This window comes from Nycticebus coucang, chromosome 11 (assembly GCF_027406575.1).
Source record: "Nycticebus coucang isolate mNycCou1 chromosome 11, mNycCou1.pri, whole genome shotgun sequence".
Lineage (NCBI taxonomy): Eukaryota > Metazoa > Chordata > Mammalia > Primates > Lorisidae > Nycticebus > Nycticebus coucang.
The window spans coordinates 35,085,903-35,101,966 of NC_069790.1; the positions used below are offsets into that span (position 1 = coordinate 35,085,903).

At 38.5% G+C, this 16,064-nt stretch overlaps 1 protein-coding gene across 2 annotated transcripts in view; it reads right to left on the reverse strand.

Moving 5' to 3' along the window:
- Nucleotides 1–16,064, reverse strand: part of STK31 (serine/threonine kinase 31) — a 178,516-nt gene that overhangs the window by 12,265 nt on the left and 150,187 nt on the right. For both annotated transcript variants that reach the window (XM_053609069.1, XM_053609068.1), the window contains one exon: nucleotides 3,921–3,989. In XM_053609069.1, coding sequence (XP_053465044.1) covers nucleotides 3,921–3,989 — 69 coding nt within the window. The remainder of the gene's footprint in view (nucleotides 1–3,920; nucleotides 3,990–16,064) is intronic.

The window sequence follows — 16,064 nt, forward strand, 5'->3', positions numbered from 1 at the left end:
AGGAAACCAGTTCATAAAAAAAAAAAGATACCTGAACAATCATGATTATTTCAGTAGTATTCACAGTAGAAAATATAAGGCGCCAAACTAAGTGTTCATCAACAAATGAATGAACAAAGTGTAGTATGTATGTATACACAATGGGACGTTATTCAGCCTTAAAAGAAAATGAAATCCTGGCATTTATAGCAACATGAATAGAACTGGAGGTCATCATATTAAGTAAAATAAACCAAACACAGACAAATATCACAAGTTCTTACATGGGAGCTTAAATGATCTCATTGAGGTAGAGAACAGAATTAATAGTTGTCAGAAACTGAGAAAGGATTGTAGAAACGGAGGAGATATAGAGAGGTTGGTTAATTGGTACAAACATACAGTTAAACAGAAGAAATAAGCTCTAATATTCCGCAGGAAAGTAGTATAACTATAGTTAACAACAATGTATTATATACAATAGAACCTCCACAGCTGACTACTTCCCTACATTGATTACCTCCTTAAACTGACCTTTAATTTTCATAGATTTGACATACACCACATGTACATAGACATATCAGAACAGCAGGCTTGGTTCCTTATACTGAATGCCTCTGTACGTTAACCAGTTTGTTAAAGTCCTTCAAGTGATCAGCTTACAGAAGTTCTACTGTATTTTGAAACAACTAGAAGAGAGGACTTGAAATAGTCCCAGCACACAGAAACGATAAACACTCTGGAGACGACGATATCCTAAATATTCTGATTTGATCATTACATATTTTATTTATGTGACAACATACTGTATCACACATGCCCCACAAATATGTATAAATATTATGTATCAATAACAAACTAAATAAATGCTGTCTGTCGGTTCTAAACCTGCAACCAAACACAGATCAAAAATACAGTATTCTCAGAATGTATTTATACCACCCATAGATTATAGTAAGGGGCAATATTTTTCAATTTCAAAATATTACAGGGGTACAAACAATTTAGGTTACATGTATCAATTCTGTCCTGCTTGAATCAGGTTTGTAAGTGTGCCCATCACCTGGACAGTCAATTTTTCATATATATGAGTACCATTGCACCAAATGTAGAACTTGAGAATGCACAGATTTTAGCATCCCAGGTGGCCCTGGAACCAATCCCCATGGATATTAAAGAATCACTGTACTTTTTATTAGAAAAGAATACTACCTTCAGTATTAAAATAACAGAATTGAATTGGGGGGGACACATAAAGGAAAAGAGAGAATCACAGCTGAAATCTCTCAAAAATAAGTGAAAGGCCAACAAATAATATTTTATGACTTTCTCTTTTTCCTCTTTTTATAGTTTCTTAGAGTTTGATACTATAAAAATTTCCCTTTGAAGTTCCTCTACCTGGAAGGGTAATCTTCTTTATATAGTCAACTGTTTCTGACCTCAATTTTGAAGTGATCATCTCTGGGAAGCCTTTTGTCACTACTACCATTATCATCATCATTAAGGGAACTACAATTTCCATACTAATATTTCAAAGACCATTATTTGTATTATCACGTGAAAACAATGCTGTTCCATCATTTCCACCTTAGTATACCTTGTATGTGGGTCATTACAAAAGTTTTGAAATACACAAAAATCAAGAAACATAAGCTAAGCAAAACACCATAAGCTAAGCAAAGTGAAAACGTCCATGGGTGAATGAGAAAAGATGCTATCATCTGTGTTTCTTGGAAGTGAAATAATGGACCATAACACAGTCTGTCTTAAAACTTTCACAGTGATCCATATATTTGCCTCTTATAGATTGCTTCAATTAGAGGATATATCACCATTAAATGAAAATCACCTGTTTACTGCTAGTGTCCTCATTAGATGTTAAGATCCTTAATGTCAGAAATTTTAGTTTATCACTTTATCCCCCAAAACTATTATAGTACTGTGTTTGAGATATAGTAGCCATTCTGTAAATATTTGATAAATGAATGCCAATATTTATATTCACTCTAGAGAATATGTTTTAAAACACATTTAAATACTTTCACTAGGTATAAACTAAAAAATTACAACATCTAAATGAGAAAAAATAATGCACACACTTCAAAACCAAAAAGTAGGTGTGGAACAAACTAAAGTCTTACGTTCTTGAACAAAAAAGACTCTCATCACAAATGTGTTAATTTTCCCTAAGTTAATTTATAAAGCTTATATAATTTCAAAAAAAATGCAGTGAGTTTTTTCCTTGAAACTACATGAATTGTAAATACCTTTTAAAAGAATGATAAGCAAAAATAGCCATGAAAGCTCTGAAAAAATAGCACAAAAGAACTAGTCCTATCAAGCATTATAAGATATTATGAACCCTGTATTAATTAAATGAGTGTAGAGCTGGGATATGAATAAATGCAGCAGAATAGAACAACTAAAATAAAAATATACCCCTGCATGAATGAAATTTTCTACCTGAATGCACCAATTTTACTGTAACAACCAGACACCAAATGACACCTCTCACATAAGACATGCAAATTACCACCTATAAAATACAGTCACTGTAAAAATTAAATCTGAATTTGATCAAGCCTCCATATCTACCATTTTTTTTTTAATTTTTTTTTATTGTGGCAGTTTGGCCAGGGTTGGGTTTGAACTCACCACCCTCAGTATATGGGGCCAGCACCCTACTCACTGAGCCACAGGCACTACCCTATCTAGCAGTTTTTTAATTGAAGAACAGGGAAATATTTAACATAATACCATAAGGATACAATCTGCCAACTCCAATACTTTGCACCCTGTTAAATACTTTAAAGCAGAAGACCCAAATCAGCTGTGCCCAGATTCCTGACCCACAAAACATACAAAACCGTAACTCAAACATGTTTTATGTTTAAGATAAATTTCAGGATAACTTGGTATAATCTTTTTATCAAACCTGAATGACTAGGGCTTCCAAGGTGTTCCAAGGTGTTCACTTTTGGTGAAGCTGTAATCTCTGAGGTAGCATTCCTGATTTTTTATTTTTTTTAACCTAACGGCATGAAGTTTTTAAGCACAGGTTTTTCAAAAGGGTAAACCATTACCAAGATTTGTTTGTCATCCCATTCTACAGAGCTAGCCAAGAATTATAACACAGTCCTATACTGTCTCAAAAGTTGTCTAAAATGCTTTTTACTACTACCCAAGAAACATGGCAAATCTCCCTGACATCATTTCTAAGGTCTATTTTCTAAAAATTAATTTATGGGATATTAGTAGGTATTATAAAATAAAATATCTCTGTGGCAAATAAGTTAGAAAACTATGAGGTCAAACAAGTTAGGACATTACTACTCAATGCGGTATAAATTATCAAAATAGCATAGAACTTGTAGAGCCTGATCATTATACTTTCATAGACTCATCACTGTCATCATATTTAACCTCTATCTAGTCAGGCTAGATTCCCCCTTTCCCTGCAGAATCAAAATCAGCTTTCCCCAAAGCACTTTCTTAATACTCTATTTACTGTCTGTTTGCTAAAGTCTTTTTAACTCTACCACTTAGTTCAATTCTTGATATAAGATAGCTATCTCAAAATATAAACATGTATATGAATGACAACCTCAAGAACATACTTGAATGACAAACAGAAGATACAATTAGGTACTCATAAAAAACTTACAATAAGACATTCATTTTAATATAATATGATCTTGAAATATACAGTAAATAATATTTTTTCTTAATTATTAGAGTATTTATCGCTACATACAATCTAATAGTATTAAATTCATTATCTGACAGTGGTATAGGTAGGGCACTTGAATTTTTTGCAGTATTTCTTTATTGCCAATGCTATTTTGGATTCTTAACAAGAACTAGAGGAAATTTTCAGTCAGATACTTAAAGTTAGATTACTGCCTATATTTCAAACCACTATACAACAAAAGGTCACATACCAAATGAAACTGATCCACTTTTGGGATTCCATCTTCATTTGTCTCAAACTTCTGATTTTCAACAGAAAGCTGCAAAAGAAAATAAGAATGAATAAATTCCCAATGTATCAAAATGTACAGGATCAGTAAGCGTCAAATTTGGAATGTTAGCTCCTAGTAAGTAGAGAAGAGCTCACTTAAAGAAAGCACATTATGGAGGTGCCCATAGCTCAGCGGATAGGGCGCTGGCCACATACACCAAGGCTGACGGGTTCAAACCTGGTCCAGACCAGCTAAACAACAATGACAACTGCACCAACAACAAAAAAGAAAACTAGCCAGGTGCTATGGCAGGCACCTGTGGTCCCCACTACTTGGGAGACTGAGGCAGAATCGCTTAAGCCCAAGAGTTTCAGGTTGCTGTGAGCTGTAACGCCAAAGCACTCTACTGAGGGCAACATAGTGAGACTGTCTCAAAAAAAAGAAAAAAAACACATTAAATAACTCTTACCAGGTAAAAACACTTTCATAATAACTTCTTATTCACAAGCAACCAAATAGTTTCTGGGGTTCCTAAAGTATCAGTCAGCAATTATATATATACTATAAATTAATACTTCCTTACAAACAAATGTGTTAGAACTTAGTAGGCCATAAAATGTTGGCTTCATCAATACTCAACAATTAGATACAATTAGGGCAAGTTTCCTTCTACCCTAATATCCAACCTATGTTCAAAAAATATAAGGTTAACTTTTTAAAACTATTAAAGATGGAGAATTTCTTACATACACAAGGGTATTCTGAGTCCCATGTATTTATCACCCAGCCCTAAAAACCACCAACCAATAAAAACTCTAGCCATATGCACAAATCCATGTATGTTACTTTTGAGGCAAAAACTATGCATCTCATAATTTTACCTATAAGGCAGCAGGACTACCCTTCCCCACAGGGACAAACAAAGAGAAACTACACTATAAGCAAGCTGGTCCAGTAAGTACATTGTGACTCCTATAAAGAGGAGGAATCCCACTATAGACCAGAGATTCTATTTCCATATAAGCACTGGGCAGCTCGGCCTTGGAAAGCTCTTTTCCCTCTCTCAAGACTATTAGGAAGGACGACTGGAGGCCCAGCAGCAAGCAATGACTCAGGCAGATCAAAATATAACTGAAAAGGTTCTGAAAATTAGATTGCCATTTCAACCACAGTTTAAAAAGTGTCCAGGACCTCTGTGTTAAACCTAAACAGAGTTATTGCCTGCTAAAATAAACATTTCAAAAGGCTCTGAAATTTAGTAGCCAAAATGTCTAAGACACAATAAAAAATCACTTGTCGTAAAATGAAGCAGGAAAACTACAACTTCCATGACAAACTTCTGTCAACACCAAGATGAATGAAGCACATGTAATTATCTGACAAAAACTCTAAAGCAACCATTATAAAACCGCTTCAAGAAGCAATTATAATTTCTCTAAAGTAAATGAAAAAAAAAATGGGAAATCTCAACAAAAAGAAGTTATCAAAAATAACCACAGGGAAATCACAGAAAGGCTCAATAACTAAAATTTTATTTTTTATTTATTTATTTTTAGAGACAGAGTCTCACTTTGTCACCCTCGGTAGAGTGCCCTGGCATCACAACTCACAGCAACCTCCAGCTCTTTGGGTTTAGGCGATTCTCTTGCCTCAGCCTCCCAAGCAGCTGGGACTACAGGCACCTGCCACAATGCCCGGCTATTTTTTGGTTGTTGTTGCAGTTTGACCTTTTTTGTTGCAGTTTGACCAGAGCTGGGTATGAACCCGCCACCCTCGGTATATGGAGCTGGCGCCTTACTCACTGAGTCACAGGCGCTGCCCCAATAACTAAGATTTTAAAACTGGATAGGTTGAACAATGCACAGATGACAGAAAACAGAATCAGATGAACAGAATTTGCTCAGTCTGATCAAAAAGAAATTGGACTAAAAAAAAAAAAAAAACAGAGCTTCAGGTACCCATGAGACAACAAAAAAATCCAACTTTTGGAATCCCTGTAAGAAGATAATGGAGCCAAAAAGAGTATTCAAAGAAATAATGGCTGAAAAAAGGGCAGCGCCTGTGGCTCAAGGAGTAGGGCACTGGTCCCAAATGCCGGAGGTGGTGGGTTCAAACCTAGCCCCGGCCAAAAACCAAAAAAAAGAAATAATGGCTGAAGAATTCCACTTTCAAAATTAAAGAAGCTGTACAAACTTCAATAGAAAAAATTAAAGAAGAAGAAAAAAGAAACTTCTGAAAATGAAAGACAAAGAAAATTTCTTTAAAGTAACCAGAGAAATGAAACATTACCTATAAAGGAATATCAAGTGGAATAACAGAAGATGTATCATATGAAACCATACAGATGGGAAGGAAATAGAACATTTTTCAACGAATAGTAGAAAATAATTTTTTTTTTTTTTTTTTTTTTGAGACAGTCTCACTTTGTCACCCTTGGTACAGTGTCCTGGTATTACAGCTCACAACAATCTCAAACTCTTGGGCTAGAGCAATCCTGAGAAGCCTCAGCCTCCTGAGAAGATGGGACTACAGGCACCCACCACAATGCCTCCTGACTATATTTAGAGACAGAGTCTTCTTCTTGCTCAGGCTGGTCTTGAACTCCAGAAGTCAAGCATGAGCCACCATGCCCAACCAAGAAATAATTTTTTTTTTCAAGAAATAATTTTCAACCACAAATTCTACAGTGAAACTATCCATCAGAAATGAAAGTGAGGGGTGGCACCTGTGGCTCAGTGGGTAGGGCACCGGCCTCATATATGGAGGGTGGCGGTTCAAATTCTGCTCCAGCCAAACTGCAACAACGACAACAACAAAAAAAATAGCCGGGCATTGTGGTGGGTGCCTATAGTCCCAGCTACTCGGGAGTGAGCCAAGAGAATCACCTAAGCCCAGGATTTGGAGGTTGCTGTGAGCTGTGTGATGCCACGGCATTCTACCCAGGGTGATAAAGTGAGATTCTGTCTCTACAAAAAAAAAAAGAAAGAAAGAAATGAAAGTGAAATCAAGATATTCTCAGATAAAGGAAAATGAAAAGAATTTGTCACTAGAAATGACATATTCTTAAAGAAAGGAAGTATTTCAAACAGAACAGACATGATAAAAAAAAGTCTGAGTTCCGCAGGAGGGAGGGCATGAGGCAGGATCTCACCTAATGTGCACATTGTGAGGGGCTCATCTACAAATGGAACTTTATCCTGGAAGTGAGAACAAAGTAACCTAAAAATTGTACCTTCATATTAATTTGAAAAAATAAAAAAAAATACCAAAAAAATGTCTCAGAGCATCAGGAAGAAATAAAAATGGAAAGAATAGAATATAAGTAAATATTGAAAACTATCCTTCTCATCATGAGTGAGGGGCATATGAATGAAGTCCTCGGACATTACTGCACACTACTGCAGACTTTATAAACACTGTACACTTAGGCTAACCAAATTTATAAAAAGTATTTTTCTTTAATAATAAATTAACCTACTGTACCTTTTTTGCTTTATAACTTTTTAATTTTTTTTAGCTTTTTATTCTTTGGTAATAACACTTACCATAAAACATAAGCACGATGTACAGCTAAAAAAAAACAACCTTTCTTTGTATTATTACTCCATAAATTATTTTCTATTTTTAAACTTTTGTTGTTTTTTTTACTTTTTAAATGTTTGTGTTAGAAACTAAGATATAAATATATACATTAGCCTACAAAGATCCAGACTATCAGTATCACTGTCTTTGACCTCCAAATCTTGTCCCAGAAAAAGGTCTTCAGGAGCAATAACACTCAGTGAGCTGTCATCTTCTATGATAACAATGCCTTCTTTTGGAATGCCTCCTCAAGGACCTGCCTGAAGCTGTTTTACAGTTAGCATTTTTTTTAAGTAAGTAAAAAGAATACACTAAAATAACAACAGGGCCCTAGGCACAGCAAGATGGCCAAAAGAACCTCCAGTGATGATCACCAAATTCAACAATTTGTGGAGCAAGGCACTGAAACCCAGGGCCACTCTGGCACAGGGAGCACAGCATAGGACAGAACTCTGCAAGTACCCATTGAGGGAAATCCCTCTCTACCCAGAAACCTGACTTCCTAAGTTCCAGCTACCCGCGCCACAAGCTGACAAAAAGTATCCAGGGGTGGGCGGTGCCTGTGGCTCAAAGGAGTAGGGCGCTGGCCCCATATGCCAGAGGTGGCAGGTCCAAACCCAATGCTAGCCAAAAACTGCAAAAAAAAAAGCATTCAGGGCCTTAGACTAGATTTGCCAGGTAGTCACGCCACAAAGACTATAGTCCTTGGGCAGTTTCTGTTGGTTTGTTGGCAAGTGTCTATTTTTCCTTTGGGTTGATATCCAGTGGTGGGATTGCTGGGTCACAAGATAGTTTCATTTTTAGTTTTTTAAGGAACCTCTATAGTGTTCTTCATAGTGGTTTTACTAATTTACATTCCCACCAACAGTGCTATAAAGGTTCCCCTTTCTCCATATCCTCATCAGTATTCATTATTGCCTGTCTTTTTGATTTAAGTCTTTTTGATTAAAGTTCATGCTTATAATCCTAGCACTCCGGAAGGCCACGGCAGGATTACTGGAGCTCAGGAGTTCAAAACCAGCGTGAGCAAGAGTGAGATCCCGTCTCTACTTAAAAAAAAAAAAAGAAAAATTAGTGGGGCATTATGGTGGGTGCTTGTAGTCCCAGCTACTCGGGAGACTAAGGCGGGAAGCTAGCTTGAGCCCAGGATTTTGAGGTTGCTGTGAGGTAGGCTGATGTCATGGCACTCTAGCCTGGGGCAACAAAATGAGATTCTGTCTCAAAAAAAAATAAAAGACACTTTAACTGAGTTCAGATGATATATCATCTTTCTTTTTATTTCAAAGTATTAAGAGGATACAAATATTTATGATACATGGCTTGCGTCAGGGCTATAAATGTGCCCATTACCCAAATAGTTTCAGTGTACCAAATAGGTGGGTGTTTGCCTCTTCCCTTCCCCACTTCCCCTGGTTGATTTCCTATGATTTTTACTTCCCTCTGTGCACTAATATGCCTGTTAGTTCCAATTTATTAGGGAGCGGATGTGGTGTTTGTTTTTCCATTCTTAAAATACTTTGCTTAGAATAATGGCCCCCAGTTCCTCCCAAATTGCTGTAAAGGTATTAATTCATCCTTTTAATGGCTGAATAGTACTTCATGGTATACAAAATTTGTTATACATACAAGAAATTTTGTTAATCTACTCATGAAACGATAGACACTTGGGTTGATGTTGTATCTTTGCGATTGCCAATTGTGCAGTAACAAACAATTGAGGGCAGGTGTTCTTTTTGATAAAATGACTTCTTTTCCTTGGAGTAGATACCCAGTAGTGAGACTGCTGGATTGAATTGGTAGGTCTACTTTTAAGTACTTTGAGAAATCTCCATACTGTTTTCCACAGGGGTTGCAGTCTCATCATTCCTTTCTCTCTGTATCCACACCAGCATCTATTGTTTGGGGACTCTTTTTTTTTTTTTTTTTTGGAGACAGAGTCTCACTATATTGCCCTCAGTAGAGAGCAGTGGCATCACAGCTCACAGCAACCACAAACTCTTGGGCTTAAAGGATTGTCTTGCCTCCCAAGTAGCTGGGACTATAGGTGCCTGCCACAACGCCTGGCTATTTTTGGTTGCAGTTGTCACTCTTGTTTAGTAGGCCCAAGCTGGGCTCAAACCAGCCAGCCTGGGTATATTTGGCCAGCGCCCTACCTATTGAGCTATGGGTGCTGCCTGTTTGGGGACTTTTTAATAAAAGGCATTCTAACAGGAGTAAGGTAACAGCTCATAATAGTTTTAAATTTGCCTTTCCTTGATGATTAGTGATGTTGAGTATTTTTTTAAATTTGTAGGTCATTTGTATACCTTCTTTAGAAAAATGTCTATTCATGACTTTAGCCCACTTACTAATGAGGATGATTTTTCTTGTTTGAGATCCTTATAGATTCTGAGTATCTGTCAGATATACATTCTCCCATTCTGTAGGTTGTCTATTTACTCTGTTGATCGTTTCTTTTGCTAGGCAGAAAATCTTTAGTTTAAGCAAGTCCCTTTCTTTGTTACTGCTGCATTTGCTTTTAGGGCCTTAGTCAGAAATTATTTGTCTAGACCAATGTCCAGAAGAATTTTCCAAAGTTTTCTTCTAAATTTTTATGGTGTCAGGTCTTCCATTTAAGTCTTTAATCGACAAGAGTTAATTTTTGCATATGGTGAGAGATAGGAATCTAGTTTCCTTCTGCATGTGGCTTTCCAATTTCCCCAGCACCATTTATTGAATAGGGTGTCCTTTCCCCAACGTATGTTTTGTACACTTTGTCAAAGATAAGTGGTGGCTACAAGTATATGGTTTTATTTCAGGGTTCATTTGCTATTCTGTTCCATTGATCCATGCTATCTACTTTTATACCAGTACCACACCATTTTGGTTATTAAAGCGTTGTAGTATCATTTGAAGTTAAGTAATATGATGCCTCCAAATTTGTTCTTCTGAAAACTGTGAATCACTAGTGTGGGCAATGGGAAGAAGGGGCCTATCCTTATGAATTTTCAGCTTGAGTATTACCATTATTCCAGTAAAGAAGCCAGAAGCTACATTTCCTAGAGTTCTTTCCTCTTAGAGTTTCAGCATAGAATGATAGTAAGAGTCACTTTAAAGAGATATGGAAGACAGAAACAGAGAAGCCATTATTCCCTAAAGCCAGTTAAAGGTTAGAAGCAGTTAGAAACTTTTTGAGAAGTATTCGTGTTCCTGCTTCAGACTGTAACCATAGGTAAGAGTTTACAGATTCTTGAGCTAACCAGCAACTCCTGGACAAATTCTGATAAATTGGGGGGCAAGTAATGACTGCTTCTCTAACCTCTGTTCTCCCAGACCTTCCAATGAATGTGAATGCTTTAAGTTCCTGCATTAAAACTTCATAAATGGGGCAGCGCCTGTGGCTCACTGGGTAGGGAGCCAGTCCCATATACTGAGGGTGGCAGGTTCAAACCCAGCCCCAGCCAAACTGTAACAACAACAACAAAAATAGCTGGGCATTGTGGCGGGTGCCTGTAGCCCCAGCTGCTTGGGAGGCTAAGGCAAGAGAATCACCTAAGCCCAGGAGTTGCAAGTTGCTGTGAGCTGTGTGACTCCATGGCACTCTACTGAGGGCGGTAAGTGAGACTCTGTTTCTACAAAAAAAAAAAAAAGGGCAAGCTCCTTGGAGAGCCAAAAGCTGTTCAGTTAGCTTTGCCTTTAAAAAAAAAAAAAAAAAAAAAAAAAAAACTTTATACATGGAATTCATCTAGCTTTTGTTTGCCTGATTGAACCCTAACAGAGTCTTCAAATCTATGTCCTATCAAGGCAAAAAAAAAAAAAAACCCTGAAGATACTAAGTTTGAAGGCTGTTGAGACAGGCCAGTAAAAGATGAGATTCTGAACTTGCACAATAGTACTAGAAGAGCCCACTGGATGAGAGCTGGGAGAAATAGTACAGTGATAAAGAGTAAGCCTTCTGGAAGCAGACTGCCTAGGTTTGAATTCTTGGACCAATTCTTACTGACCATGGGATCCCGTGCAAATTACCTAGTCTGTCTTTGTTTCACTTCCCTCATAAAAGGCTACCATAAGAATTAAATTGATTAAATACTTGCAAAGTAACTGGTACACAGTAAGAACTTAACAAGTGTTAGCTATTATTTTTTTAAATGTGAGATAACTTGAGACATATAGTTACCTATCTTTTTGAGGGCCTTAAGTCTTCTTACCATGAATAGCTGTGCTTAAATGTTAACACTTGAATTGGTTGAAAAGTATAGGAATTTCATTATCCTTTTTATGTATGTAAAACTTTCCACAATTTAAAAACGTAAGAAAATATGGCTCGGTGCCTGTAGTTCAGTGGTTAAGGGCACCAGCCACATACACCAGGTTCAAACCTGGCCTGGGCCTGCTAAAGATAACAATGACAACTATAACAAAAAAAATAGCCAGGCATTGTTGGGAGTGCCTGTAGTCCCAGCTATTTGGGAGGCTGAGGCAAGAGAATTGCTTAAGCCCAAGAGTTTGACATTGCTGATGGTGACAAGGGAGACATACTGAGACTCTGTCTCAAAAAAAAAAAAAAAAAAAAAAACAAATAACCTGTGCTTGTCCTAACCAGCCTGCTTCTTACCTTAAAGATAATAGTTTGTGTTAACAGACTACACTTTGTTTTTTAATGATTTGGAAGAGAGATTAGAGCTAACCTAGTGGTGAATTCACGTATGAATACATAAAATGCATTCATCAAGGATGGCAAATAGGGTTGTTATTACATGCCAGCTCTTAAGAAATCAATACAGGTTGAGTATCCCTTATCCAAAATGCTAAGACCAGAAGGGTTTCAAATTTTGGATTTTTTTTTCTGATTTGGAAATATCTGCATTATATTTAGCAACTGAGCATCCTTAATCCAAAAATCCAAAATCCGAAATTCTAATAAGCAATTCCCTTTTGAGTATCATATTGGCACTCAAAATTTTGGGATTTTGAAGCATTAGGGATGCTTAACCTAAATTATTTCTTATGGGTGCTATTCTGAGGTTGAGCTCAGTGAATATAAACAGTAATTTTCCAGTGCCTGCCATGAGTATAAGGAAGAAAGGAACAGCAACACATGTCCTAGCTATCAGCAGCTCTAAACAGATTTTTGTGGTGTGTATTTTCTGGTACTCTCATGGCTCTTCTTTATATCCATACTCTTAGTTTTCTTTCTTTTCAACTTTTAATATATGACATCTTGCTCTGTCTTCAAATATGCTTGTGAATTTCTTTACATCCTTTTTGGAACAAGATATGGTATCAAATAAATTAAGGTAAAGATAACCAGCAAGAAAACCTATATACACAAGTCTGAAGCTCTGGTGAGAGGACTGGATTACTGATATGGAAGCAGGACCCACTAACAAATAGGTGGTACTAGAAGCCCTGAGAGGAAATGAGAATACCCAAGGAAAAGCTGTGCAGGGAAAAGCTTCATAGGGTATGGGCAAAGTCCTTGGGAACAATAACATTTAATGAGTAGGTAGCAAAAAGAATTAAAATAAATCCCCATGGCTCACTCAGTGATTATAGTACCAGCTACATACAGCAGGGCTGGCAAGTTCGAGCCTGGCCTGGGCTTGCTAAACAATGACAACTACAAAAAAACAAACAACAATAGCTGGGGTAAAGGAACTACTGTGAATTTTTTGTTTTGCTTTTTTACATATCAGACTTAACCATATTTTAAGTTGAATAAAAGACACAGAATAAAAGAAACACACTGAAAATACAATCAAGACAAAGAATAAAAGTGAGACCCTAAGAACAGAAGAGCAAGTCAATGCCGTTAAGTGGATGGCTTGTTCTAGTGATAAGCACTTTAATTCTCTGAAATAGGAGGCAAAGACAGAAGACTGAGTAAAAAGATAACTACAGCACCCTCAAACGAGGCGAGTTTGAACTTTGGAAATTAACTACTATGCAGAATTTTTTTCAATCACACAAAAGATGTAAAAGACAGTATTCATGGAATGCAAAACCCATACATGTGCAGGAGGGCCTAGTTTTATGTAACCAGTTTCCACAGTACCAACCTCTGCAGTACATGCAGATTTTGTTATACACAGGGGTCCTAGAACCACTCCCCCATTATAATGAGGGACAACTACAGTTTGTAAATAGAAGTGCTAAAATCTAATGAAAAGTACATGTCCGGAATTCCATCAGGAGGGTGGAGACAAGATGGCAGACTGAAGCCAGCTTTCCACAGAGGCTCCCGTTCAGAAGGAGAGTTAAAGGACAGAAATTTAGAAAGTAAACTGGGGGATTAGAACTGCACCAGGAGAGAAGGTTGAAGAATGCACATCAATCCCGCTCAGGCAAGCTATGACACCAAGGATACAAACAAAAGGTACAAAATCTATCACCAAGCGGACGGGAGTTCCCTCTCACATGAGAACGGCTCGGAGTGCCCCACAAATAAACGAGCAGAGTTCAAAGGTCCTCCCACTACACTCCACGGGACAGACCCTCTAAAAACTGGACCTACCTCCCCTACTAGGGTGCCACGGTGTTCTTCTGCCAGGCATAAACTGTATAAAACTGTATATATTCTCTACCTGCAATTCTGACCTCCCAGCACTCCCCTCCACTCTCACTCTGAGGTCTGGAGGCCTGTCCCCCAGGAGTCCAGATTCTTGGGTGATTTCTCAAGGGATATGGACAGGGTCAGGACTGCAGCTGGTCAGTGCTGATTCTGCAGCCACACCCCCTATTTCCGTGGGCAACCAGAGGAGGCCGGGCATCTTCTCAGGTGGCGACCACCGCAGAACAGATCTGGGACGGAAACGCAGGCCCTGTGAGTAAAGGGTTTGCCTGAGGTGGTACCAGCCTGGGTGGAGAGGGAGGAATAGAAAACGCACGCTTAGACCTGTGAAATTCCCAGGGCGGGGCTGACCCAAAAAACCACTTTACTGAGCCTAAAATGCACCCGGCCCTCAGGGTATCGTCAGCCTATAGACAAAGGAAGGCAGGAGGCTGGAACTGACAGCTAACCGAATACAAACCTGCAAGAGCGAAGACAGGGCCTGAGGTGCAGGCTCTGGGAACTCAAAACAGCTTCTCTTCTGCAGGGGAATTTAGCAGGGACAGAAACAAATTCCCGCAAAGGTGTTCTGTTCAGTTCTATCAGTAACATCAATCAGGGGCGGGGCTGGAACTGAGTGAGCACCTCCCACCCTCCATAAAGCGCCCGAGGTTGTCAGGCCTCACCTCCCCCTGCTGGATAGAGGCAGAGCACAGCAGCCTGGCTGAGCAGATATAGATTTCCTTGTGATTCAGGAAGGTACAGACACCTAGAGTATCTGTTCACTAGAGGCAACTGGGTCACAGCCCTGCGGGGCTATCAGTGACTGGGTGTGACAAAGGTGCAAGGTAGAGAAGGAGGCATCAACCTTCCAGACTACTTTATTTGCTGGGTGGGTACTCCTGACTTCATGGAGCACTGGAGCAAGTCATATCTGAGTTGTCACCAGACCCCTGGGATCCAGTTGCCAGAGACCTTTTAAACTCTCCCACCTGAGACAGGTACTGACTGAGACAAGTGATTTGGACCTTTTGAACTCAGCCTATCACCAGAGGACTATTCAAGTGGTGCCCTTGGTGTGTGGTTGTAAGAAGATTTGATTTTCCTTTTCCAATTGTTGCCTGTGGGGTACGGGGTCACTTAATTGCTGGTATTTCTCCACAGCTGAGACTTCAACCCAGAGTAACTGTTTCACAAGGGTTGAACAGAGACCAGCTAAAAATCAGACAGAACCACTTAGCCCCACTACACCAAACAAGTCCCCAGTTTCTCAGGCCACAGCACTGTAAGGGTCCTTGACAAAGCTCCAGGGGGAAAATCGAACAGTGTAAAATAATCGTGGAGCGGAATCACCAGAAAAACTCTGGTAACATGAATAACCAGAATAGATCAACCCCTCCCCCGCCCAAGGAAAGATATGGCAGATGTAACTGGAGATCCCATTCATAAACAGCTGGCCAACATGTCAGAAATCAAATTCAGAATTTGGACTGCAAACAAGATTAAATAGATAGAATGGAAGAAATTTTGGAATTAGAAATTCGAGGAGCAATTCAAAAGTTGGAATTAGAAATTTGAGAAGAAATTCAAAAGTTGTCTCAAGAATTTCATGAATTTAAAGACAAAACCACCAAAGATTTTGACGCACTGAAGCAAGAATTTGCAGCCCAGAAAGATCTGAAAAATACAGGAGAATCCCTCAGTAACAGAGTGGAGCAAGCAGAAGAAAGGATTTCTCACATTGAAGACAAAGCTTTTGAATGCTCCTAAACTCTCAAAGAGGAAGAGAAATGGAGAACAAAAATAGATCATTCTCTCAGAGAGCTCTGGGATCATTTGAACAAGGCTAATATCCGCCTCATTAGAATCCCTGAACATGATGAAGTGGCCTCGCAAGGCACAGAGGACCTTCTCCATGAAATTACGAAAGAGAATTTTCTAGACATGCCAAGAGATTCTAACATTCAGATAGCAGACAGTTTCAGAACCCCAGAACGACTCAATCCGAATAA